The following is a 27,528-nucleotide window of genomic DNA, read 5'->3' as shown; positions in this document are numbered from 1 at the left end:
AGCAGAGCTGGGCTGTGCAGCCCTGGCAGGAGAGGGGTTTGCTGCCTGGGCTGACTCTGCAGCACTTTGGGGCCTGTGACAGAGGTGAGCTGATCTCCAGGCAGGACAAGATGCAACTGAAAAAGCCCCTGGGCCTGGGCAGCCCGTGATCCAGCCACCCTGAGGACACCGTGAGCCCAGTGCCTGTTCTTATCATATTGGGGGGTGAGAAGACATTCAGGGGAAGGAGAACTAGAAGGGTTTGAGAGGGTAGAGACTAGAGCAGAGACCTTGCTGTGATGTGCCTCTCCCATTTATGAAGCATGCTTGGATGCAGACAGTGCAGATTTTGACTAAAGACAGTGGTGGGATTCATTTGCTTGGGCACAGGCAGGAAACCTGAGATGCCCTGGGACACTGGCCCAGCAACCACTCTGAAGGGGCATCGTTTTCCTGTAGGTCCCGTGCTGTATCTAGTAGGAACATGTGGTTATCCTGGACACCCCAGGTGTCTGAAATGGCCCCGCAGGCCTATTTCTGTGTCATTAAATCAAGTGTCTGCACTGACCCACAAGAGCTGTTTTTAGCATTGGTGTCTTCAGATGTCTCAGCTCCCCAGTGAGATGAGCTTTAGTTGTAGTAGGCATCCAGGGTCATTTGAGACGACCAAGAAGATTCCCCAGCTGGCCCCCACCTCATGCTGCAGAAGGATGTGGGTCTCATAGCTGCTCCATTAGAGTAAACAGACACTGGCACATGCCTGGGACCACCTCTGTCTCTTCCAATGTCCCCAGGTGTTTGTGTGTGAGCAGTTGACTCCCACCCTCCATCTCCAGTGATTACAATGGGGGTGGGGGGAGGGGTTAGACAAGGAGCTCCCACGCAGACACCTCTGTTGTGCTCACTTTGTCTTGGTAAGGGGAATCCTGTGTGTTTGTGGGGTTCACAGGAGGGAACTGAATCCCACTGCATCCCAAGGGCTTGTAAATTGGCATGAGATGCCCAGATTGACTCATCTGAATCAACACCTGTGTCCATGATCTCCCTTCTTGTCCCCTTCTAGGTGTCCTGCCTAGTAGAGAGATGGAAATAGGGCCTTCCAGTGTGGGACATTTCCACCTCTCATAGATAGTCATCCTCTGACGAAAGAAATTGCAATGTTGGAATCCTCCTCTCTCCACTCTTTAGAAAAGGACAATAGGTGATTATTTTAGTCTACCTCAGTGAATAATTCCCAGGAGGAGGGAGCACAAGGGACAGAGAAATTCAGGCCTTCAGCTGGGCCTCTGCTCCTGAGTGGGGCCAGGCTCCTGGGATGGAGGGAGCTCATGGCAACCTGGCAGCACTGCCCAGACACAGCTGTGTGCAGGAGCAGCTCCTCTGCCAAGAGCAGCAGGGCTGCGGGCACTGCCTGCTGCTGCTGACATGAGATGAGAGAAGGCAGAGAGAAGTGGAAGGCAGTGTGGAGTGGGAGGGCAGAGGAGAGCTGCTTGTGGGAGAAATCTTCACAGCCCTTGACACAGTAAGCCTCTGGCTGCAGGGCAATGCTACGGAGGTTCTTGGGGGGCGTCTTCTGAACCCAGTCCATCCTATAACTGATAGATTGAGTCATGAATTCAGTGACCTCTGGCAGGACAGGTTCATTCTCCTGTCAAGAAGGCCATGCGTGGGTCAGGGGTACCAGCAGTGCGAGCTCATGCACAGGTTATGTCCAAAGAGTCTTTTCAGAGGACGATGAAAAAAAGGCTAATTGAAAGGGAAGGAGTTTTCCTTCTAGTAAAAGCTCATTAGTACTACTAAAACTAGAAAAAATACATCCTTAATTTTGGCAGGGAGAAAAGAGGAAAGAACTTTCTGGTTTGGCAAGGAACATGGACTCCCAAACCTTCACTCTCAGAGATCAATAGGTCTGTGAGAAACTCCAGCAAACCCCTTCAACCCCAACTCACCCTACAGACAGCACCGGCAGCACCTTTATTGCCTGATAAGAGTTTTTCTGACCTGTTGCTTAGGACCTGTGAGAACAGAGATACCTGTGCCCAGTGCCCTGTCCTGGGCAGTTTCTGTAGGGCAGAACTGAGCACACAGAGGGTGGGATGGGGTCTGGGAGCACTGGCAAGGAAAAGATGCTGGGACAGAGAAAGAGCTGCCAGCAGGGACAGCTCCAGGCAGCAGAGATGGGCAGGGAATGGGAGGGAACTGCCAACAGAATCATGATGGGAGAATGGATTTGAGCAAGTCTTGGTCAGTCCCTGCAATGCAGACAGCTTCTTCTGAGCAAGCCTCCCACGTCTCCTCTCCCACCCAGCAGAGCCTCTGCCCTGACAGCCATGGGGTCAAGGGCATGAGCCCCCTCCTCTGCATATAGACCTGCAGCAGAGGAGAGGGGCCTCTCTCCTGCCACGGGCCTGTTTACTGCTGCCCGACAAAGGCGCTGAGAGTGACTGCCCTGCGATGTCACCGTCTGTGAGGTGGCATGCCCGGCTGGGTAAGGTGGAGGCTTGGCTGAGTGCCCGTCTGCCTCTCTCTCCTTGCCTGCCTTGGCAGCAGAATCATGGTGTTGCTCCTTGTTTCCCCTCCTCTCCCTGCTGCTCCTGTTCTTCTCTTGGGCTCCCTGGGGTTGGAGGGGTTTCAGCTGCAGTTCTGACACTGACTCTGTGAGTTGTGCAAGAGAGGGGTCTGCATGGGAGTGGGGTGTCCTCACCCCCCTTCTGACCTGTGTGACTCCAGGAAATGCAGTCTATGGGGATAGGAACTGAGCTGACTCTCCCTTAAGGAGAGCCCATCCTCAGTCCTCACATCCGTTGACCATTCCCCTGTCATGTCCTGCCAGACTTTGAGCTGCCCTCCAGAAGGGCACCGCTGCTTCATAGCATCTCTGTGATGTCCGAGAGACCCCTGAAGAATCTGTAGAGATCCTGAGAGTATGGAAATGGTGTTGGGAAACTGTATACAGGCAGCTGAAAAGAGCCCTGTGTGTCCTTGCCTAGAAGGGGAGTGTGGAGACCTCCTTCTGGTGCCCTGAGAAAGGGAGAAAGGGTTGGACAGCTGTGGTTTTGAAACTGGACTCCTCTGCTCCTAGCAGTGGCTGGTTTCTTTGTAGTGAAACGTATGAGAGTGATGGTCCTCCAGCTCAAAGCGGTGTAAGCACAGGACAGCTGGGAACAGGGCTAATAGACAGACAAGCTGTCCTCACTTTGTGCCAAGTGGCAGTGAATCTTTTTGTTTTTAAAGACTCACAGTAGAAATGTTGAGAATTTCTGTCTTTGAGAACACTCCTCGGGGGTGACAAGGACATCTAAAAGAAAAAAATATATATTAAAACTTCTCTAAAACTCTGTTCCTCAACCCTCATTCTTTAGAGCAGGTAGTGGAAACACTTAAATGCCATTCCACATGACGAATAGATTTAGTTTGACAGAAACTGTGAGTGCCAGAGCTGTTGACCCCTGTTCTCATGTCCCCACTACTACCCAGAAAGAGTGACTCCTCTGTAGCCTATGGGCAGAGGCTTCTGCTCCTCACAGCACACTCAGCCAGCACAAACCAGAGCTCAAGCAAGGTACGTGCCCAGAGATCCTCCCAAAATGAGAGAGGCAATGTGGTGTTCTCAAAGAGAAATGTTACTTTTTTTTCCTAGGAACGTCTCTCCTAACTTGTGAATGTCTTTTCCTCCTTAGACAGTCCCCAAAGCCCAGTGGGACCAAATGTCCAACGGCAGCTCCTTCAAGGAGTTCCTCCTCCTGGCATTTGCAGACACACGGGAGCTGCAGCTCTTGCACTTCTCGCTCTTCCTGGACATCTACCTGGCTGCCCTCCTGGGCAATGGCCTCATCATCACAGCCATAGCCTGCGACCACCACCTCCACACCCCCATGTACTTCTTCCTCCTCAACCTCTCCCTCCTCGACCTTGGCACCATCTCCACCACTGTCCCCAAATCCATGGCCAATTCCCTGTGGAACACCAGGGCCATTTCCTACTCAGCATGTGCTGCCCAGGTCTTTCTCTTCCTTTTCTTATGTTCAGCTGAGTTTTCTCTCCTCACTGTCATGGCCTATGACCGCTTTGTTGCCATCTGCAGACCCCTGCACTACGGGACCATCATGAGCAGCAGAGCTTGTGTCAAAATGGCAGCACCTGCCTGGGCCAGTGGTTTCCTCCATGCTCTCCTACATACTGCTAACACATTTTCAATACCACTCTGCCAAGGCAATGCTGTGGAACAGTTCTTCTGTGAAATCCCCCAGATCCTCAAGCTCTCCTGCTCAGAATCCTACCTCAGGGAACTTGGGGTTCTTATCATTAGTGGCTGTTCAATCTTTGGGTGTTTCATTTTCATTGTGGTGTCCTACGTGCAGATCTTCACTGCTGTGCTGAGGATCCCCTCTGAGCAGGGCCGGCACAAAGCCTTTTCCATGTGCCTCCCGCACCTGGCCGTGGTCTCCCTGTTCATCAGCACTGGCTCGTTTGCACACCTGAAGCCCCCCTCCCTCTCCTCCCCAGCTCTGGATCTGGTGGTGGCTGTTCTGTACTCGGTGGTGCCTCCAGCAGTGAACCCCCTCATCTACAGCATGAGGAACAGGGAGCTCAAGGATGCACTGAGGAAAGTGATCCAATGGGTACAAGGTCAGCGCCAGTAGCTGTCCCACATTCATTCACTCACCAGGATATCTGGCATGAAGGCTGTGTGTTTTGCATTTCTTTCTTTCTTACTTTTCTCTTTTACATTCATGTTGAAAATCAAAGAAAAATATCCTGTTCATGTCACGCCTCCTCAGGAATCTCTCATTTGAATCTCACCCAGAGACTGTTGAAGAAGGAAGCCAGGCTTCCCCCTTCATCAGCAGAGATGGGGGAACCTCAGAGCCTGCTAGTCTGAGATTTCTTGGATGCCCTCAGTGCAAAGAGAAGAGTTTGGTTTTGGCAGTGTCTGTTTTGGCACTACCACAGCAGGTATTTCCTTGCTGCAGCCCTCGCACAGGGGCTGCAGCTTTCCTAGAGCCACATCCACCCACAGCAGCAGGACTTTCTCCTTTCAGGGGTGCTCTTCTCACTTCCAAGCTGTCCTGATGTGCTTCAATGTGTGCATATAGCCTAAGCGCTCTCCTAACGTGGTGGTGGTAGGGTTGTGCTTCCCTGTGCATTCCTGTGAGCTCAGGCAGGACCAGGCACTGGACACCCTTATGCCAGACCTGGCCTCCAGAATAACATTTCCATAATAAAAGGAGGTGTCCTCAATGATGTGCCTGAAGTCTGGTCCTTCTTCAGAAGATGGAGTCAAAAATACACCCAAGGGATTGCACCACTGCGGGATCTGGTGTTCTGCTTGTGAACTCCATGGGCTCCAGGGGATGATCTCAGAGCCCATGGCTGATCTGTTAGGGACAAAGAGATGGATCTGGGGCTCATTTCTCAGTGACCAGTGCCAGTGGAGATGGGGAATGGTCTCTGAATTGCCTGCCTGGGGCTGTCCCACAGCTGACAGTGCTGATGAGAGATGCCCATCCTTCTGGAGGGCAATCTGAGCCCCCAGGAGAGCTCACGGGGTCTCCAGGGACAGCGTGTGCCTGGGGGTGGGCAGTGAATGGAGCCTCACAAAGTGAGGGATGGTCCACAGTGGAGTAACCAGAAGGTAAAGCACTAAATCCAGGTATGTAGGGGGAAACGAGGGCTCTGCAATCCCTGGAGAGGCAGTGGGGAGCCAGGAGGCCCAGGGAAGGGGCACTGGAGAGTGATTCCTGCAGCCTCAGTGAAACACCACAGGCTGGAGCTAGTGCCCACCCAAACACATCTCCTGCCATTGCAGGTGCCCTGGGGTCACTCTGAGCACCTTCCATGAGCACAGACAGGTGCCAGCAGTATCAGTGGTGGTGATCCCTGTCCAGCTGGGTCTGATTCCTGCCCTGACCAGCATGGCCAGAGCTGAGTCAGGAGTCACCCCGTGGCCCCACAGCTCACTCACTCTGCAGAGCAGCACCACCAGCCTGGGGCCCTGCGGGGAGCACAGGGCAGGGGTGCAGGAATGGCCAGGCCAGCACAGACACACTGACTTGGGAAAGGCTCTCTGGGGAGCAGGGATGCCCCAGGAGAGGAGCAGGGCAGCATTCAGAGATGGAAACCGAGAATGAGAAACAGGTTTCTCTGGTCACCAGCTTGGGGCAGGCTGCTGTGTCCCTGGGGCAGCAGGAGCTGCTGGAGGGGCTGCAGGCAGACAGGGAGGGAGATCTGCTGGGCACAAGAGCAGGGGAGGCAGAGAGTGTCCTGCCTCATTGCAAGGCCTTGCCCCCTTGCCGGGGAGCTGCTGCCCTTGTCCTTGGGCCTGACCTGAGTTATGCCGTGGACACGCCTGTGCCTGGCCCTGCACCTCTCGGATCCTGACCTCACCTTGTCTCTGTGCCACTGAACCGACTCCCCGTTTCTGCCTTGGACCTGCTTCTGTACTACAGTCAATAAAGCCTTGGCAAGGGAAGCTGGGACTGAGCAGATCCCAGAGAAGGCTGTAGGTACAGAAGGTGACCATATATGTCCACAGCAGCAACCCTTGCCTGACAGACAATTTGAAGGTACAAGGAGTGCTTTGGATTTGCACCCCCTACCCAGGTAGCACTGCACAGAAAGTCTGATCTGGATGAAAAAGCGAGCGCAGGCACTGGGGTCTGATTTTATGATACACAGTTAGGAGAGCAGGCTTTTCTGTGTCAGAGCTCGAGTGTTTACGCACCATTTGTGACAGGGATCCTGCTACAAAGAGGATGTTGTCGGGAGCAGCAAGAGCAGGGCTGCTCCATGTGGGAAGCAGAGCCGGGAGCTGAGGGTGCCAGCAAGGCAGGCAGGACAGTGCCCCACCGACGGGAGGTGCCATCCCCCAGTGCCTGGAAAAAAAGAGCAGAGCAGGTTTGGGGATGGTAACCAGGGTCAGGCACAGTCCAGCGATCACCAGACAAGACTGTAGGGCTCCAACCAGCCCTGCTTGGTGTGGGAGGTTGGGCTGGAGACCTCCAGAGGTCCCTCCCCACCAAAACTCCCCTGAGACTCCATGAACTCTTGTTCCTCAAGCTCTGCTCTGGCATGTCTGGCAGGGGGATGAGAACACCTAGGGCAGGGCAGAATGAGTCCATCTGGGAGAGTGTCGGGGGGAAGATCCAAATGTGCCTGGCTCAGTCCTGGGCTTTGGAAAACTCCCTCATGCATCAGGAGAGGCTCCGTCTGCCTCTTCCACCCTGCCCTGTGCTCCCCTCCCCTCAGCCAAAGCGGAGTCCAGCATCGCCTGGGGACGCTCTTCCCCATGTGGAGGAGAGGGAGGGCCTTCCCCAGCCCCACACTGCCTTTCCCACCCCCAGCCTTTGCAGTTGCATGTGCCTGGCTCTGCCCACTTGTCTTCACCAGTCACAGCTGCACTGAAGCCCATGAAAATCCCGGAGCTCCTACCCTTGACCTGGCATCTACCCTGAACCTGGAGCCTGGCTGCCCACAAAGGCATTGCCTGTCCAGTGCCCCAGCCATGCAGCCAAGGGCAGGGGTCTTCACCCCAATTTCCCTGCTCCTCCCCATGCTCTGGGCACCATTCACACATGGGAGCTGCCTGCTGGCATTTTGCCTCTCCTGGGCCCTTTCCAGACCAGACCCTCCCCAGCTCTCCCCACCTCCCCTGCCCTCTCCCCAGCCCACCCAGCACAGCAGCCCAGGCTGGGGTGGCCCCACAGCAGTGCCTGTGGCAGGGGGCTGCAGAGCTCTGGGCACTCACCCCACAGCCCCAGCCCCTCTGCAGGGCACAGCAGCTGCTGGGGGGCAGAGAGGGGTGTCAGCCTCCCCATCAGCCCCACACCTGGAGGCCAGCAATGGCACAAGGAAATGGTCTCATGACCAGAGATCCTTGACCCTGGCTGCCTGCAGCCCCTCTGGGCAGCCCCTCTCCCCAGCACAGCACTCACTGCCCACTCCAGGCACACGCTGGCCCTGCAGGTCCCCTGTGCTCCCTGGGTGGCTCCATATCCCCTTCCAGCAGCATCGGCATCTCTCACCAGCCCTGTAATATGTGGGACAGTCCCTGGCAGAGACCTCTTGACCACTCACCCTCTCCGGGGGCACTGGGCACCCACAAGGGACAGCCCAATCCAGCCCGCGTTCCCTAACACAGCATTCTGCAAGCTGATGCCCCGTAGCCCATGCAAAACCCAGGCACAGCAACAGGGCCTTTTTGGGTGCAATTCCCTGAGCACAGTCTTGGCTTCAGCTTGGGAAGAAGAGCCCAGCCTTCAGGCACAGTGCTAGGCAAATCCCCTTTTATTACAGTAGTGTTACTTCGGAAGCCAGCTCGGACACGGTGAAGGGCAGATTTGCAGAAGGCCTCTCAGTCAGACAGACAGGGTTTGTGTCTCTGGAGAAGTGGGATGAATTCAAACATTTCTGCACAAACATAAGTACCACAGAGAGAACACTCAAAAGAAGAGTTGCCTGAGATAATTGGAAATGATTCATGAAGAGAGATGGGCAGCTTATTGCTGCTGAACTGGTACCAGTTGAATCAGTTTCCTCAGTGCCTCCTTGAGCTCCCTGTTCCTCATGCTGTAGATGAGGGGGTTCACTGCTGGAGGCACCACCGAGTACAGAACAGCCACCACCAGATCCAGAGCTGGCGAGGAGATGGAGGGGGGCTTCAGGTAGGCAAAGATGACAGTGCTGAGAAACAGGGAGACCACGGCCAGGTGAGGGAGGCACATGGAAAAGGCTTTGTGCCGGCCCTGCTCAGAGGGGATCCTCAGCACAGCAGTGAAGATCTGCACGTAGGACACCACAATGAAAATGAAACACCCGAAGACTAAGCAAAGACTAACCACAATAAGCCCAAGTTCCCTGAGGTAGGAGTCAGAGCAGGAGAGCTTGAGGATCTGGGGAACTTCACAGAAGAACTGGTCCACGACATTGCCCTCACAGAGTGGAATTGAAAATGTGTTCCCAGTGTGCAGGACAGCATTGAGAAAACCACTGGTCCAGGCAGCTGCTGCCATTTTGACACAAGCTCTGCTGCCCATTAGGGTCCCGTAGTGCAGGGGTCAGCAGATGGCAACGTAGCGGTCATAGGCCATGACTGTGAGGAGAGAACACTCTGCTGACATAAAGAAGACAAAGAAAAAGACCTGGGCAGCACATCCCAGGTAGGAAATGGCCCTGGTGTTCCACAGGGAATTGGCCATGGATTTGGGGACAGTGGTAGAGACGGTGCCAAGGTCAAGGATGGAGAGGTTGAGGAGGAAGAAGTACATGGGGGTGTGGAGGTGGTGGTCGCAGGCTACGGCTGTGATGATGAAGCCATTGCCCAGGAGGGCAGCCAGGTAGATGTCCAGGAAGAGTGAGAAGTGCAAGAGCTGCAGCTCCCGTGTGTCTGCAAATGGCAGGAGGAGGAACTCATTGAAAGAGCTGCTGTTGGACATTTTCTCCCTCTGGGCTTTGGGGACTGTCCAGGGAGGAAAAACAGTGACAAGTCAGGAGAGATTTTTCTGATCAAAACTCTTTCCCTTTCTCAGACCCCCCACATACCAACACGTACACACATCTACGCGCGCGCACACACACAAGAGACATTGCTTTTCTCCTCCTCGGCAAGACCTTGATTCAGCTCTCTGTCTGGAGCTCCAGTTTGGGCTGGCTGAGTGTGCCATGAGGAGCAGGGTCCTCTGCCCATGGGCTCCAGAGAGGTCAGTCCTGCTATAAAGTAGAAAGTCTGTTTAACATCTTCAAATCCAATCCTAAGGCATTTTGACCACAAAAGCAACAGCTTCACTCTTGGGGCTGTGTTTGTCTGTCTGTCTGCTCTGCAGGGTAGGAATATGCACCCTTTCCCCTGCTCTCAGTGTGAAGACCAGTGAGGTCTTAAAGGCAAAAGCTCTCCCTGTGCCCTAGGAGAAAGCCAGCACACAGGTCTCCACATCAGTCCTATTCCCAGCTGCCTTGGGAGTGCACCTCTCTCAGCTAGGGAACCACCTCAAGGGCCCATGGCCTATGCTGACAGTGGTGTCCACTTGCAAAGCACAGATCTCCAAAGTCACCTCCCTTTCTCAGCTCAGATGTCCCAAGAGTGAAGGAGAGGCTGTGACATAGCACACGGCTCCGATGATCGGAAGAAGGACTCTGTGACGTGGTTCTGCTGTGGAGGGAGAAGTCAGCACCCAGTTTCTGGACAAAGACACACAGTGCTTATTTCACATGCCCACATACAGCCACCCCCAGCAGCACTGCCATTTCCTTAGCACCTCTGTGGCTCCTGCATGGGACATTCAGCTATCACACATGTCCTACAGAAGAGCTGTGCCCTGCTCGAGGGCAGCACACAGCCCAGCAGCACACCATAGGAAGGGTCAAGTGTCTTAGAGGTGGGGTCTCCTGAACGGACAATCAGTTCGTTCCCCAGCCCCACAGACTGTGCTGCTTTGAGCCCCAAAGGCAAGAAGGGGTCCTCGTCCTCTCCCTCAATTGGAGACAACTCTGCAGCAGGAACCAAAGTGTCTGCGTCACTCTGTAGCTGCAAATATCCTCCCCACAAAGCCCACGAGCAAGAACAAGAGCAGCCCAGACAGGGAGAGAAGCAAGGAACACCACCTTGGTGCTTCTGCATAGGTTGGCAAAGACAGAAAGAGAGAGGCACACTGAGGAAGGCCTTCCCCTAACCCAGCTGTGCACACCACCTCCCAGATGGAGACATCACAGGGCGGTTGTTCTCAGCCCCTTTGTCATGTTTTAGGAAATGGGCACATGACAGGAGAGCTGCTCCTATCCTCTTCTGGGGCTCTGGCTGCCAGAAAGGAAATTCCTGTCCAATATCCCATGGCCTTGAGGGCAGAGGGCTCTGCTGGGTGGCAGAGGAAAAGTGAAGGGGGCTTGCTGAGGGGAAAGCATCTGCACTGCAGGGGCTGGCAGAGAGTTTCCTGCATCCCAGCCTCGCATGAGGTTTCTGGCAGCAGTTTCCTCTCACTGTCTGACCATCTCTCTGCTGCTTGCAGATGTCCTTGCTGGCAGCTCTTCCTCTGTCCCCACACAGACCCCTTCCCACCCACTGGGCACTCAGCTCAGCCCTACGGAAACCTCCAAGCAGCAGGAAACTGCCCAGGGGCAGTTCCCTGTTTCCAGGTGTTAAAGAGCAGATCAGAGAATCTCTGATGAGACTGGCAAGGTGATGCTGGTGCTGTCTGTAGGCTCAGGGGTGGTGTAGGCACTTGCTGAGGTTCCTCGCAAATCTATTTATCCTTCAGTGTGGTGGTGAAGAGGCTTGTTTAAACCTGACTGCTGCATTTCCGTTCCCAGCATGCAGAGACAAGTCCTCTTGAAAACGCCACTCTCAGAATGTCCTCATGGTGAGCTGGAGCTGTGAGCAGCCCTGAGCCATGCAACACTCTCAAAGGCAGAATGAACCTTCAACCTGCCCTGCTGGGGGTCGCCCCTCTCACCCGGAGCTTCTCCCTGCAGCACCGTGGGGAGCTCCCCAGACAGGCTGAGTGCTGCCCCTTGTAGGTGGCACAGTCACTGCCCTGGGCACACAGGGACGCTGCCCTGAATTACAGTGCTGGGCAGACCTGTGTGCACACCCCAGCTTCACACCCCTGCAGCCATCCCTGGGAAAAGGGAGCAGCATGCCTGCCTCTGTGACGGTGTGGCAGGGAATCCCTGCCCTGAAGCATCTCTCCCTTCTCTGCACAGGAGAAACCAGAAGAGCGATCCTTAGAAATCCTATCAGTCATGGGATGGGCTGGGTTCAGAAGACCCCTCCAGGAACCGCAGTAGTATCACCCTGCAGCCAGAGACTTATCGTGCAAAGGGCTGTGAAGATTTCTCCCACAATCAGCTCTCAGCCGTCCTCCCACTCCACACTGCCTTGCACTTCTCTCTGCCTTCTCTCATCTCATGTCAGCAGCAGCAGGCAGTGCCCGCAGCCCTGCTGCTCTTTGCAGAGGAGCTGCTCCTGCACACAGCTGTGTCTGGGCAGTGCTGCCAGGTTGCCATGAGCTCCCTCCATCCCAGGAGCCTGGCCCCACTCAGGAGCAGAGGCCCAGCCAAAGACGTGACTTTCTCTGCCCACCCCGGGCTCCCTTGAGCTTTTCCTGGGGCTCCGAGGCTGACAGCTCCTGAGGGGCAGCAGGGTCCCTTCCGGGAAATGCTCTTGGAAGTGTGCTAACCACCTACAGTCTCTCTCTGGATTGTGGAGAGAGACTGATTTCAGCAGTGTGCTTTATCCTGTCAGAGGACAGAGGTGGCGAGGGGTGGAAATGTTCCCCTCTGTCAAGCCCTATTGCTGTCCCACTACCAGGCAGCAGACCAAGACAGTGACAGGGAGGGCTTCCTTTCCCCCGTGTAGGGCAGTGATTCAGAGGAGGGAATGCAGGTGTTCAATCTCAGCTGAGGTGGCCTTGGGCAGAGGGGGATTCAGCTCTCTCTCAGCCAAGCCACAGACCCATAGGAGGTGGGATTCCTCTTGCCTCAGTTCAGGTGTGCACAGAAGAGGTGCCCAAACCCCTGGTGATGGCTGAGGTTCCAGGCTTGGTCCAAGTCATCTGTGTGTGTCTGCCACCTCTGATGGAGCAATGCTGAGAGACCCACATCCTGCCTGAGCATCAGCTGTGAGCCAGAGGGGAGGTGGGGCAGGTTTGCTTGGCCACCTGAATCTACACCAAATTTTTTGGCATCTGAACTGTCCTTAGCCATGCATTTCCATGATGCCCGCAGAGCTTTTCAGCTGACCAAAAGGAGGAGTTCACCACAAGGAGAGCCAGGTCGCTCTCTAGGCTCTGTCAGCTATATATGCTACAGCTCAAGTCACTACAGAGCTAAGACACATGCACATCTCGGCATTGCAGACACTCCAGTTAATTCAGGGCTCTCACTTTAAGGGAATCAAAAAGGCCTCTAGTGCTGTGCCAGGTGCCTGGGGTGGCAACACAACTGCATGTGGCTGGCACATACCACACAGGACCTCCAGGAAAGCCATGTGCTGGTGGAGGGGGTACGGGGCAGACACCACAGGGTCTCTCAAAGGGGTTCGGGGCCTGTGTGCCAGCAGCTGAACACCCAACACCACCACCATGGCATGGAGGGAAGGTCCATCCCGGCTACATCCAGGGTGCTGCAGGACTGGGAGGCCCATCACACCAGAGTCTCCACTCGTGTGCCTGTGCTTTCACACCCTGACGGTTCTCTTTTTCCTGAACCTTCTTTCCTGCTGATGGTATGAACAGCAAACATGCTAATGATGTCCACAGCGTGGCTAGATCAAAGGGTCTGCTGTGTCCACGGACCTTTTTAGCAGCAGCTTGTCTTTCTTGGACATCCTCTTCACCTCTGTCACAGGCCCCAAAGTGCTTCCGAGTCACCTGGGGCAGCAAACCCCTCTCCTACCAGGGCTGCATGGCCCAGCTGTGTTTCCCTCTGGCTTTGGGGACTGCAGGGTTTGCTCTTTTCATCAGCACCTTCTTTCAGCATCCCATTGCCATGAGCCATCCACTCCAGCACGTCTCTGCTGTGAAGCAAAGCCTTTGCATATGTGACGTCCTGGGCACTCAGTAACAGGTTTCCCTGTCATAAGGCTGCACTGGGGCCTGGTGCCACAGCTGAGGTGCTGCAACTCCAATGTGTACAAATGCCCTCAGGCTGGGGAACAGGCAAGAGGAGCTGCAGCTCTGTGTGCTGTCACAGAAGTGTGGCATTGTTGGAGTAGCTGCTGAGACATGGAGGGACAGCTTGCATGATGACAGAGCTGCAACTGATGGCTACAAATTCTTCAGGAGAGACCAGGAGGGAAGGCGAGGAGGAAGGATGCCCTTTGTGTGCAGATGAAGCTCAGCTGTATGGAGCTTTTCCATGGGATGCGCAAAGGGAGGCAGCTCTGCAGGGCAGAGGAGCTCAGGGGTTCAGACAATAGAAACCTGCTGAAGATGTGCAAGGAAAAGTGGCAAGGTGTGCACAGGGAGCAGAAAAAAACCCATGCCAAAATACTCACCTATGCTCCTTGTCTAAACAGAAGACAGAAACCCATTGCAGCATTGCAATTTGTCTCATCAGAGGATGGTTATCTATGAGAAGTGGAAACGTCCCACTCTGGAAGGCCCTATTCTCATCTCTTAACTAGGCAGGACACCTAGATGGGGACAAAAAGGGAGCTCACTGACACATGGTTCAGACATTGATTCAGATGAGTTAGTCTAGGCATCTTATGCCAGTTTAGAAGCCCCTGGGCTGGAGTAGGATTCAGCAAACTCCTGTGAACTGCACAAGCACACGGGAGATGGGATTCCCCTCGCCCAAGCTGAAGTGAGCACAACACCCGTGTCTGCATGCAAGCTGCTTGTCTAAGCTCCCACTGTAATCACTGGAGATGGAGGGTGGGAGTCAGTTGCCCATAAACAAGCACTTTGGAGCATTAGAAGAGACAGAGGTGGTTGAAGACATGGGCCAGTGTCTGCTTGCTCTGATGGAGCAACTATGAGCAGGATCCTCCCAGAACACCAGGTGGGGGCCAGGTGGGGTATTTCCTTGGCCATCTCAAATGACCCCAGATGCCTAATACTGCTAGACCACCACTCCCTGTGAAGTCAAGACACATGGGGATCCCTGCAGGGCAAAATCCTAATGTAATTCAGTGCAGACTCTGGATTTAATGGCAGAGAAATACGCTGGCAGGGCCATGTCGGATGCCTGGGGTGTCCAGCACAACTGCATTTTTCTAGCAGATACAGCATGGGACCCACCGGAAAGCCATGGCTTTTGGCAGTGGTGCTGGGCAAGTGCCCCAGGGCATCTCTGGTTTCTTACCTGTGCCCAAACAAATGACTCCTTCCTCTGCCTTTAGGCACAGTCTGTACTGTCCACATGCAAGTGTGCTGTGTAAATGGGAGGCACAGCACACCAAAGTCTCCACTCTAGTCTCTGCACTCTCAAGCCCTTCTTGCTCTCCTCCTCCTGAACCTCTTCTCATGCCTGGATGTTATGAACAGGGACTGGGCTAATGATGACCTCAGAGTGGCTGGATCACAGGCTGTACAGGCCCAGGGACTTACTTCAATGGCACCTTGTCCTTCCTGGAGATTGGTTCACCTCTGCCACAGGCCCCAAGGTGCTGCAGAGTCAGCTCAGGCAGCAAACCCCTCTCCTGGCATTCCTGCACAGCCCAGCTCTGTTTCTCCCTGGCCTTGAGCACTGCAGAGTTTTCCCTCTTAGTGGGAAGCTCCTTTCATACCTCAGCTCTCAGGCTATATATATATAAGGCAGCATGCAGGAAGCGAATGGAGGGAGAGGCAGCAAAGCAGGTATTCAGAAATACTGTCTGGTGAATTAGGGATGGTGTCAGGGAAGTCAAAGCTCCCCTAGGATTGACACTTGCAGGGACATCAAGGGCATGATGAAAAGCTGCTACTGCTTCAGTTAGAGTAAAAGAGTAACAAGGAAAATGTTGACTCACTGCTGGATTGGACAGGGAATCTAGTAAGAGCAGCTGCAGGTAGGTCTGAGGAGCTCAGGGCCTTCTTGGCTTCAGTCTTCACCAACAAGGTCTCCCATGCCATTGTGCCGAGAGTCAGGACTCCAAAGGAAAAAAAAAAAAAACAACAACAACAACAAAAGGTGGAAGAGAGTTGAGTGAGGCATGACTTGCAAGACCTCAACTGTACAAGTCTATGGGACTGGATGGGCTGCACCTGAGGACATTGAGAGGGCTGGCCGCTATCACAACAAGGCCAGTCTCTACCATCTTTGAAAGGTTATCGAGATCGGGGGAGGTCTCATTGACCAGAAAAAGGAGTATGTTGTGCCCATCTTCAAAAGAAGCCACAGGGACAACCTAGGGAGCTGCAGGCCGTTCAGCCTCACTTTGGTGAGCAGTGTGTCATGGAGTCAGTCCTCTCACATCACATTTCTGAGCACATGAAGGAGAAGAAGGTGCCTGGGAGCAGTCAGCATGGATATACCGAGGACAAATCATTCCTGAGCAACCTGATTGCCTTCTCTGTACTTGCCGAGGAGAGGAGAGCAGTGGATGTTATTTACCACGATTTTAGCAAGGTGTTTTACACTATCTCACATTGTTTTCTTGTGTACAAGTATGTGTTACAATACACTGGGTAGACAACTGGATGGGTAAAAAGCTGGTTGGATGATCACACTCAGAGGGTTTTTGTGAATGGGTGGTGCTTTGCCTGGAAGCTGGTGACAAGTGGAGTACGCAGGGGTCTCTACTGGGATCCGTCCTGTTTAACACATTCATCAGTGACCTGGAGGACACAACTCTCAACACATTTCTTTCTACAAAATATAACAAAATCAGTTGCATTATACTATTACAGAAAAAAAAGGAGGAGATTAGAAGAAGAGCGTGAGCTGCAGTCAGGCTGATGCAGAGCCAGCTCCTGGGAGCTACAGAGTCTTAGGAGATGAAAACCACGGTCTGAATCTCACTAAGACCCGTAGGAGCTCTTACCATGGAGAGAGGTTTATGAGCAGCATCTTCATCTCCCTGAGCTGCCAGCAACCTCCTCACTGTTTAAAACCAGGCCACCTCCTTACTATGAGTTCCACCTACCTCACTTGAGTCAATGAATCCTATGAGATTAAAGAAGGGCAAAGGTCCCTGCGTGCATCCTTCTTCAGGGGATGTGGTGCTAACGAACAGAGCTGACAGGCCCAGGGTTGCCAGAGCTGCCAGCTTCTCCAGAGCACGTGTTCCTGCAGTCTCCAGGGGAGACCTTTGCCTGTATGCTGCCTCTCCACCATTTAGAGCCCTGGCCTGTACCATGCTGGGTGGCAATCACTGTTTCTAGAACAATAATCAGAAAACAAGAAGTTCGAAAATAAAGTTACCAAGGAAGACAGAGGTGTTGATGGTTTTCTTCTTTTTTTTCACCCTTCCCCCTGCTTTTATTGTTGGATAGGTAAAATTACAGCATTATCACCGATACGTATATTATTTTTATTTTTGTTATTTCAGCCATTCCAATGGTTTAGTCTTTCCTCATGTCTTGTCTTCTAATCCAGATCGCAAATAAACTTTCTAGTGATCTCACTGTAGTGTTATGAGATACATCTGTGGACAGCATTGCTTTTTGCCAGCACAGCACTGCAGGACCTTTGCTGGCTCAAAGAGCCAAAGATCCTAGAGACATAACTGAGATCAGTAGGTCAGCAGATTTCCTGACCAGCACAGTAAGAGAAATTGAGAAAAACAAGTGGGACAACTCACTTCTGAGCTGTGGGTTTAAATGACTTCCACATCGAAATATCAAAAAATTAACATAAGCTTAAGGACCTAAAGATAACAAACATAGGCATTGTTTCAAGCTTTTTCCTATGCTGTTCCTACTACACAATTCCCTGTTGTTTTAACAATCCTGGAAGTTGGAAGGGCAAAGATGGCTGCACAAACCCATACAGGTTTTCCTTTTTTTTTTCTTTTTTTTTTCTTTTTTTTTTACCTAAAGGGATAGATGACACATTTCTTTGGTTTTGAGTCATTTAAGGAGTACTGTGTTTTAAATCAACATGCCCTGATAGCCTGTGGATTTTTTGGTGGAGGCTCGGTCCTTCCAGGTGATCAGTAAAAACAATGTACTTCATTGGAACCCTAGGACCGAGTTTCATCTTCATGCTTGCTTCTCCCATGTAGAGAGAAGGAATTGACCTCACAATCAGCATCAGAGCCATGTCCTCACTTTTGGCCTATCGGGTACTCAGGCAGCAGTGACCTCACAATCAAGGTCCAAGCCATGCGCCTGCTGCTGGCCTTTGGGGTACTCAGGCAGAAGTGGCATCACAAGCAACATCCAAGCCATAAAGCTGTTTCTGGCCTATCACCACCAGAGACAGAGGTGACATCACAACTACCTACATGAGCCAAGAGCCTCCTGCTGACCAATGAGCTCCAGAGAAATAAGTGACCTCCCAATCCAAATCAAAGCTGTGCCCACTGCTGGCCTGTCAGCACTCAGGCAGGAGTGATCTCACAAGCACATACCCCACCCATGTGCCTGCTGCTGGCCTATGAGGTACTCAGGCAGGAGAGACCTCACAAGCACAAACTTCAGTCTTCTCTCTGCTTCTGGCACAGCAGGTGCTGCTGCAGAAACAACCGCACAATTAGCATCGATGCCATAAGTCTGTTCCTGGCCTCTGAGCAGCAGACGTTCCCCAGGAACGTGGGGAAGGTTGTTCTCCAGGATTTGCTTGCTTCTGCAGTGGCTTCCCAGAAGCTGGGAGAGGGCTGAGGAGGTAGCAGTGTCCTGGCCCCAGGCATGTGTCAGCACCTTCCCCTCGTGAGCCTTGGGACCTGTCCCTCCTCCCCACACTCCTCTCAGCAGCCAGCTGCTCTCCAAAGGGGTGACAAGAGCCTGAGGTCTCCTCGCCCCACAGAGGGCATGGTCCTGATGCAGTCCCATAGGCATTGCTGGCTGCCTGTCCCCAAGCCCCTGGCCCAGCAAGTGTTTGCAGGGCCGTTAGCACAGCCACAGGCACTACAGTGCCACAGGGATCGCTCCAGGCCTGCTCTTCCTGCACTTACTTCAACGACATATTTGGGAGGAACAGGAAGGGCCAGGTCCCACCTGTGCCCATCCAGCTGGCTGCAGGGAGGACCTTGGGGACTTGGTTTGGTTCAACAGAATGAAATTCTGAGTCTCGCGGCTGGCAGTCACTGGTGCCTTCCCTGCTGCTCCAGGAGCCGAGACTTCACCCCAGTGCTAAGTAGCTAAAAAGAAAATTCCGGGTTCAGGGAAAAAAGGCAGAGAAACACAGCAGGTCTTGTCCAGGGCAGATGTCACAGGATCTGCTTCTGGGGGCTGTTCAATGGTGGCTGTGTTGTGACTCAGGTCCCTTGTCACCAAGACAGTGACACAGTCTCGTGGGCAGCTAAGCAGCCCAGGGCTGAGCAGGTATTGACCCCCAGGGAAAGGCACCTTGTGGCTCATCCTCTGAGAGAGCAAGAGACTCTGGTTCGGGAGAGCCCAACATTAGATGAGGCATCTCGTAGTCTTCAGGTACCCAGGACTTTAAGGTCCTTGATTGAAATCTTTGTTTGAGTGTCCAGAAACTGCCCCTTGGCTGCAAGGGCTGTCTCAAATCCTGATGCCCTGCATGCCAGGAGGGCTATCAGGAAAAGACCCTCCAACCCCCAGGTGCTGCTGGTTGTGGAAAAACACCCTTGCCAGAGCAGGGCTAAAATCCACCTGTGCTTGGAGATGTTTACTGGTGGGACTCCTGGCCTGTATTCCCCCTCTTTTAATTCATTTCTACTTTCTTCCTCCTGTTCCCCCCCAGAAAATAATTTGACTTTGGGGTGTGTGTCATGAGCCCATGTCGTGAATAATCCAAGGAGGCCATAGCCAGCCCCATGGCTCAGGAATTGGGATCCTTGGCACCTCAGGAGGATCACTGCCACTTGGCTTTTCCAGGCCTTTGCTGTGAGCTCTCAGCCACACTTACTTTTTCAGTGGTCTCCCCAAGCTCCCCAGATTGTCAGCATGGCATTTCCCTGGACTCAACTCATTCTCCACAAGTCTGATTAGGCAAATGAAAAAACAGAGTGCATTGTAGACTGAGGTGGGACCAGAAGAAATATTGCTGAAAAGCACAGAAGGCATCAAATAGTTTAAGGTCAGCGTCAGGACAGTCAGTCCTAGTATCAGTCCTGTCTTTAAAACCAAACTCAGGCTTCATCCTGCAGCCACTGAAGACAATGGGAAGAGGGGTTGGGGCTTTCTTTTTCTTTTTCTTTTTCTTTTTTTTCCCTCCCCTGACTGGTGTGCTTGAGAGTTTGTCCTAATGCTTTAATTAAAAAAGCTAGACTTGCAAAAACATGTTCTGTCACTAAAAAACCACAATCCTGGCCATGCTGTTAGAGGTAAATCAGAAGTCCCCCTGGAGCTCTCCCCCTTGAGCAAGTCTGGGCACATTTGGCTCCAGCCACTTGGCAGCTGGCAGAAATGCCATTTTTCAGGGTTTTTTAAAATGTTTGCAGTACCTGGGCCATTGATCATACCGCTCTCTGCAAGACTGGTAGTCTGCCAATTCTTCCCTTTCTTTATCTTGCTTCTCTTTGGTCGAGGCTGCCAGGATATTTCATCTGTCCCACTGCACTCGCCCTGCTGCCTGCGCTCTTGCTGATACAGCCCAGGATAAGGGTGGCTGCCTGTGCTACAAGAGCAGCCTGAGGACTCCTTGTCAACTTGCTGTCCACCAGGACCTCCAGGTTCTTCCCTGCAGAGCTGCTTTCCAGCCAGTCAGCCCCAGTATGTCCTGCTACATGGGGTTATCTCATCCCAGGGACAGGACTTGGTTGAACTCCCCATGTCCCTGTCAGCCCATGTCACCAGCCTGTTGCTGCCCCTCTGCTTAGCAATCCTGCCCTCCAGCATGTCAACAGCTCACCCCAATTTGGCATCATCCATGAACTGGCTGAGAATGCACTCCATCCCACCATCTAAATCATTCATAGTGGCAAACGGCGTTGGCTCCAGGATTGACCGCTGAGGAACATCCCTGGTAACCATTAGTCAGCTGGACTTTGTATCACTCCACTCATTGAGCCAGGCAGCCTCCAGCTCATTTCCCACACCCTCCATTGCTTACTCCTCCATCCCACTTCTCCCCAGTTTGGCTACAAAGATGTCATGGAAGACTATGTCAAGGGTCTTCCTAAATTCAAGGTGCACAGCATGCACTGTACTCCCCTTGCCCACACAGCCAGTCATCCCATCACAGAAGGCAGCCAGGTTGGTCAGGCACAATTTGCCCACGATGACTTCATGCTGGCTGTTCCCAATGCCCTCATCTGGCTGGAACGAGCTCACAGAAAGATCTGCTTCCCAGGGATAGAGGTGACTCTGACCAGCCTGTCATTCCCCAGATTCTCTTTCTTGTCTTTCTTGGAGATGGATGTTAAATTTTTGCTGTTTTCCAGTCCTCAGGAACTTCCCCTGATGGCCATGACCTATGGAAGATGATTATGAGCAGCCTAGCAATGATGTCCACCAGCTCCCTCAGTAACCTAAGAAATTGCAGCTCAGTACAAGCAAAAGAGGTTTCCTCATGAGGGTGGTCAAAGACTGGACCAAGGGTCCAGGGCAGTTGTGGGATCTCCACTCCTGGAGATGATTAAAGCTTACTGGGACACAGGCCCAGCCGAGGTCTCCACTTCCGGCCCTTCCCCTGAAAAGGGAGGAAACCCCGACATTCCCGGCATGGAGCTGGTGTCAAAGCAGCACCTGGAGCCTGACTGGCCCGATGGCCTCATCCTTCCCAGAACAGCCACGGGGCCCCAAGTGGGGCTGCTCACCCCGACCCATTATCTCCCCCCCCACTCCCCATCACCCCAAGCCCCATCCCAGCCCTGGTGCTGTCCAACTGCCCTGACCTGGGGCAGCTCCAGCTCCCTGAGAGGGAGTGTGGGTGCAGAAGCAGCAGGTTGGGGGGCCGGGCCACAGGCAGTGATGGCCCTGCAGGCCGGGAGCTGGGGGGGTGAGGCTGGACCTGCTGCCTGGATGGGGCTGGAGCCCCAGCATGGGGAGAGGCAGGAGGGCCAGGGGCCAGGCAGTGGCTGAGGGGCTGTTCCCATTCCTGCTGCACCGCTGGTCCCTGTGGTGTGGGGAGAGGGGATGGGAGATGGGGCAGTGCGGGGTGCTGGCAGGTCATCGGGGCATGGGACAGTGGGGGCTGCAGCAAGGGGTCATGGATGGTGTTTGTGCAGCGCAGTGGCACTCGCACCACTGCCCCAGCCCCCCTGCAGGTACATCTACTGAGGGCAGGGGTGTGTGTGTGTCAGCTGCCCCATCAGCCTCCCAGCTGGGACTGGCCCCAGTGGCCCAGGCAGACAGAGGACAGTGACACTCGATGTCCCTTTCCTTGTGCCCAGGAGATTCCCTACCCTCAGGCTGCCTGCAGCCCCCCCGTGCCAGCCCCTCTCTCCAGGACGGCACGAGAGTCGCTGCCCTGGGGCTCCTCAGGCAGCTCCTGCTGCTCCAGCCACACAGCAGCCTGCCCTTAGTTGCCATACAGAGAAACAGATGTCTCTGTTTTTTCCTTCCTTTCAAGGGCACAATTGCTCCTTTCCTCTTCTCCAGGGAGGTCCCTGCTCCCCAGAAAGCCTGTCCCCAGGGAGTGCATCAGTGCTGGCTGCTCAGCCGTTCCTGGAGCCTCCTCCAAGCTCCATGCAGGGCCCTGGGCTGGCACTGCTGCTCTGCAGAGCGAGCGGGCTGTGGAGCCCCAGGGCTCTACACTGGCCATGGTGGTTGAGGTGAGAAGCAGACCCAGCTGGACGGGCACCATTGCACCTGACAACCCCCTAACAAGGGGTCTGTGGCTGTGGATGATGCTCTGAGCAATCACAGGACATTTCAAATGGCTCATGCTGTGTTCAGGTGTGTCCCAAGATCCAGCCCATAGTGTTTCACTGAAGGTGACATGAACCACTCTCCAGGCTCCCTTCCCTCTGCCTGCAGGGTCCTCACTGTGGACATCTGTCACCAGCCCTGTCACAGGGCAGACAGTCCCAGGCAGATACTGCTTGACCATTCAGCACCTCCAGGAGCACTGGGCACCCACAAGTGAGAGCTGAATGCAGCCCTCATTCCCTAACACATCACCCCATGAGCTCATCGCCTTGAGACCATGGAGAGTCTGAAAAGGAAGAGGACTTTTCATGGTGAAAGTCCTTGAGCGCATTCTTTGCTCCAGCTTTTGAAGAAGAAACCAACCTTCAAGCACAGTACTGAGGAAATCCCCTTTTATTAGACACAGGACAGTTCTGACACAGTGATAGACACATTTACAGAAGGCCTCTGAGGCAGACAGACAGGGTTTGTGCCTCTGGAGAAGTGGGATGAATTTAAATACCTCTGAATAAACATAGTTATCACAGGGAGAATTCCCAAAGCACAAGAGCTGTCTGAGACAAATTAGAAATCAGCTGTGAAGACGGATGAGCAGCTTATTGCTGCTGAAACAGTACCAGTTGAATCAGTTTTCTCAGTGCCTCCTTGAGCTCCTTGTTCCTCATGCTGTAGATGAGGGGGTTCACTGCTGGAGGCACCACCGAGTACAGAACAGCCACCACCAGATCCACAGCTGGGGAGGAGAGGGAGGGGGGCCTCAGGTAGGCAAATGTGCCAGTGCTGACAAACAGGGAGACCACGGCCAGGTGCGGGAGGCACATGGAAAAGGCTTTGTGCCGGCCCTGCTCAGAGGGGATCCTCAGCACAGCACTGAAGATCTGCACATAGGACAGCACAATGAAGACGAAACACACAAAGAATAAACAGGTATTTACCACAAGAAGCCCCACTTCCCTGAGGTAGGAGTCTGAGCAGGAGAGCCTGAGGATCTGGGGGATTTCACAGAAGAACTGGTCCACTGTGTTGCCTTGGCAGAGTGGTATTGAAAATGTGTTCGCAGTGTGCAGGAGAGCGTTGAGGAAACCACTGGCCCAGGCAGCTGCTGCCATTTGGACACAAGCTCTGCTGCCCATGAGGGTCCCATAGTGCAGGGGTCTGCAGATGGCAACAAAGCGGTCATAGGCCATGACAGTAAGAAGGAAATATTCTGCTGAAATTAAGAAGAGAAACCAAAAGACTTGGGCAGCACATCCTGAGTAGGAAATGGCCCTGGTGTCCCTCAGGGAATTGGCCATGGATTTGGGGACAGTGGTGGAGATGGAGCCAAGGTCGAGGATGGAGAGGTTGAGGAGGAAGAAGTACATGGGGGTGTGGAGGCGGTGGTCACAGGCTACGGCTGTGATGATGAGGCCGTTGCCCAGGAGGGCAGCCAGGTAGATGCCCAGGAAGATCGAGAAGTGCAAGAGCTGCAGCTCCCATGTGTCAGCGAACGCCAGGAGGAGGAACTCGTGCAGGAAACTGCTGTTGGACATTTGCTGCCTCTGGGCTTTGGAGGACTGTGCAGGGAGGAAAAGGTATTGACAAGTTAGGCCTGACTTGGAACAAAACCCACAGCATTTCTCAGAGCAAGTCGTCACACGTCCTTTCTCCTTACCAGGAGGACCTTCCTTCACCTCCTCTGCTTGTGCTTTGGTTTGTGTGTTCTGAGTCTACCATGGGGAACAGGGTCCTCTGTCCATGGGCTCCAGAGGAGTCAGCCCTGCTTGTTACACAGACACTCAGAATGAAATCTCCAAAACAGGATGGTCAGTCATTGTGCGGTGACAAAGTGTCCTTGCAGTGCTGTCAGTGGGATTAGGTGAGACCCTGAACCCCTGTTTGGCTCAGCTCTACTCCCATTGGCTGCAGACCCACGTGAAACTCAGCACATGCATAATTCATTGCTATTGATACACTTTAACCGCATAGTATGTGACGATTACTGCAGGAACACTTCGTATGGACTGTTAACAGATGTTTTAGCTATGCACAAGCTGACCACTTTTGCAGCAAGGACACTTTGGGACACTCCACCTAGCATGTTTATCAACACATTTTGGCATACAAATTGGACTAGACAGCAGGATTTGCCACGGGGGAATTTCTAGAACCTTCAGCAATTCCCACCTGCAGGGCTGCCATAACTCTCAGTCAAATACTTAATTGCCTAGGTCCAGTCAATCACCTAGTTTCAAGGTGGTCTCTTGCCTCATGACAACCTGTTCTCTCATTTGTGCGGATGACTGGCCAGGAAATAATCAGGCCAGGCAAGGAGCTAATGACCGAAGTGTTCAGGGTGTGCACACAAGTGTAGCCCTGGTACCCAGCCCAACCACAAGTATGACTCCAGAACAAAAGTGACTTTTCCTATTTGAAACTCACCTGTAACTTGAGTTCCTTAGCTCTCACCATCTCCTCTGCCACACTGGGTGCATGGAGATAGCAAACAGCAACAGGTATTTGGGGGTGGGGGTGGGGGGCAATTTTTCACCACACACGGGACACATCTATTGAAGGGATAGAAATCCTTGGCTTTTTCCATTCCTAGAGAATCCTGAGGGGCAAAAGTGTTTGAGGTAGTGCATTGCCCAAAAGAGGATGTCTCCTTAGGGAGACTTGGTGCATTCCCCAGCCCTACGGACTGCATGGCCCAAAGACCCACAGGCTAGGAGGGGTCTTGGACCCCTCGCTCACATGCAAACACCTCCACATGGGCACACAGGAAAGCCTGCATCTTACTCAGCTGTGCACATCCCCCTGTAGAGGAGGTTTTGCTCTCAACCACTCTGTCAGGCAGTGGTAAAGTGGGTATATACAGGAGAGATGCACATCTGCTCTCCTGGAGCCTGGACTGCAAAGGAGGTGTCTCCTGCCCTGGATGCTGTGGCCTTGAGGGCAGAGGCTCTGCTGGGTGGCAGAGGAGACACAGGGGCTGGCTCAGGGGAAGGCATCTGCATTGCAGAAGCTGTCAGGGAATTGCCTACATCCACCCTCCCACAGCCTTTCCTGGGAGAAGTTTCCTCTCTTTCATGCATCATCCCGTTGCTGCATGGCACTGTCCCAGGGGCAGATGCCTTCAGGTTTGCAGGTGCTAAGGAGCAGGTAATCCTAAGGAGGCTAATGAACATTGTGTTGATGCTGCTCATAGGCAGAGGGGTGGCTGAAGGGATTTGCTGAGGTTCCTTGCAGACTTCTTGATCTCTCAGTGTAACAGTTGAGGAGTCACATTTTCTTCTCTAAACTAAACAACTCTGTCTCCAAACCTGTCAAAAGGAGGAATGCTAAAGCGCAGACTCAGGCAGGAAAGCTCTGCCCTTTGCAGGTTTGACCAGCATATACCTTCCTCTGGAAAAGTCCCCTTCAGAAAATGTCCTGGGGGTGATCTGGAGCTGACAGCAGCCCTGAGCCATGCAGCACCCCCTCAACAGGAGAATAAACCTGCCCTGATGCAGGTTGCTCCTTCCACCCACAGCTTCTCCCTGCAGCACCATCATGGGGAGTTCCCTGGGCAGGCTGAGTGCTGGCCCTTGCAGGCAGCAGAGTCACTGCCCTGGGTGCACAGCACTCTGGGGTGCAGGGACACTGCTCTGAAATGCAGCATTGGACAGACCTGGGTGCACTCCCTGGCTTCACACCCCTGCACCATCCCCTGAAGAAGGTAGCTGTGATGCCCTGTCAATCTGCCAGTGTGGCTGGGAATCTCTGCTCTAAAGCACCACCTGCTCCAAACAGGAGAAGCTGGCAGAGCCACCCGGAGAGACCCTATCAGCTGTGGAAGGTGCCAGCTGCAGAAGAGCCCTCCAGGAACCACAGCAGCATTGCCCACAGCCAGAGACTTACTGTGTCAAGGGCAGTGAAGATTTCTGCTCACAGTGAACTCTCAGCTGTCCTCCTGTTCCTGACTGTTGCTCATCTCATCCTGGCCCCTGCAGGCAGTGCCCTGAGTCTTGCTGCTCCTTTAAGAGCAGCTGCGTCAGGACAGAGCTGTGTCTCTTCAGCGCCTGCCAGGTTGCCATGGCCTCCTGCAGTCCCAAGAGCCAGGCCTGCAAGGACGTGACTTTCTCTGTGCCCTGTGCACCTTCAAGAAGTTCCCGGGGCTTCAGGGCTGGCATCTCCTCAAAGACCACATGGTCACCCCTGGAAAATGTCCATTCAAGTAGACTAAAATAATCACCGATGGTCCCTCCCTAAACAGTGGAGAGAGACTGAGGTCAGCATTTTGGTTTGTCTCATCAGAAGATGGTTATCTGGGAGAGGTGGAAATGTCCCACTCTGGAAGGGCCTGCTCCCATCTCATGGGAAGACAGGACACCTAGGCAGGGAGAAGAAGGGAGTTCATTTATTCATGCCTTAGCAATTGGTGTAGAGGAGTCAAGCTAGGCATTAAATACTGATTCGGAAGCTCCTGGAATGCAGCAGGATTCAGTTCCCTCTCATGCTCTCCACAGACTCACAGGAGGTGGGATTCCCCTTGCCCAGGTTTTGGGGTGCAGAGTGTGACTGTCTGCTTCTTGTCTAAGCTCCCATTGTAATCAGTGGAGATGGAGGGTGGGAGTCAGTTGTTCACACACAAATAGCTTCTGACATTGGAAGTGTCAGAGGTGGTCCAAGACATGTACCAGTGTCTCCTTGCTCTGATGTAACAGCTCTGAAACTCACATCTTCCTGGGGCATCAGCTGCCAGGTGGAGAATCTCCTTGGCCATTTGAAATGACACTAGCTGCCTACTACTGCAAGAGCTCCGCTCACCCTGAAGCGGAGACCTATGCAGATCCTGACACTGCAAGCAGCTGATGTAATTCAGTGCAGACACTTGGGTTAATGCAACGACAACAGGCCTGCAGGGCCATGTCCCATGCACGGGGGTGCCCAGTACAAGCACCATGTTTCTGGCAGATACAGCTCAGGACCTACAGGAAAATCATGCCCTCTGGAGTGGCAGCTGGACAAATGTCCCAGGGCATCTCGAGTCTCCTACCTCTTCCCAAGCAAGGCATTCCCACCACTGCCTTTAGGCAAAGTCCATCGCATCTACATCCAAGCATGCTGCAAAGATGGAAGGCGCATCGCACCAAGGTCTCCACACATACTCCTACACTCTCAAATCCATCTAGTTCTCCTCTCCCTAAAGCTCTTCTCACCCCTCCCAGTG

General features: G+C 53.5%; 3 protein-coding genes across 3 annotated transcripts; 1 reads left to right on the top strand and 2 right to left on the bottom strand.

Moving 5' to 3' along the window:
• Positions 1-3,851: 3,851 nt before the first annotated feature.
• LOC112988214 (olfactory receptor 14A16-like) lies at positions 3,852-4,622 on the top strand (the record flags this gene model as incomplete). Its single annotated transcript, XM_026108533.2, has 1 exon — positions 3,852-4,622. A coding segment is annotated over one exon (771 nt), but the record flags the coding sequence as incomplete, so codon positions are not given.
• Positions 4,623-8,268: 3,646 nt separating this feature from the next.
• On the bottom strand, positions 8,269-9,029 carry LOC135326943 (olfactory receptor 14A16-like; the record flags this gene model as incomplete). Its single annotated transcript, XM_064504585.1, has 2 exons — positions 8,269-8,388; positions 8,571-9,029. Coding segments are annotated over 2 exons (579 nt in total), but the record flags the coding sequence as incomplete, so codon positions are not given.
• Positions 9,030-22,933: 13,904 nt separating this feature from the next.
• Positions 22,934-23,869, bottom strand: LOC135326942 (olfactory receptor 14A16-like). Its single transcript, XM_064504584.1, has one exon. It carries the CDS (start codon positions 23,867-23,869, stop codon positions 22,934-22,936), a length of 936 nt encoding a protein of 311 aa, XP_064360654.1.
• Positions 23,870-27,528: the final 3,659 nt, after the last annotated feature.

Source organism: Dromaius novaehollandiae, unplaced genomic scaffold (assembly GCF_036370855.1).
Source record: "Dromaius novaehollandiae isolate bDroNov1 unplaced genomic scaffold, bDroNov1.hap1 HAP1_SCAFFOLD_41, whole genome shotgun sequence".
In the NCBI taxonomy this organism is placed as follows: Eukaryota; Metazoa; Chordata; class Aves; order Casuariiformes; family Dromaiidae; genus Dromaius; species Dromaius novaehollandiae.
This window is presented reverse-complemented; position numbering and strand designations above follow the sequence as displayed.

Coding starts and splice junctions, on each gene's coding strand:
- LOC135326942 (XM_064504584.1), bottom strand. CDS start 23,869: ATGTCCAACAGCAGTTTCCTGCACGAGTTCCTCCTCCTGGCGTTCGCT.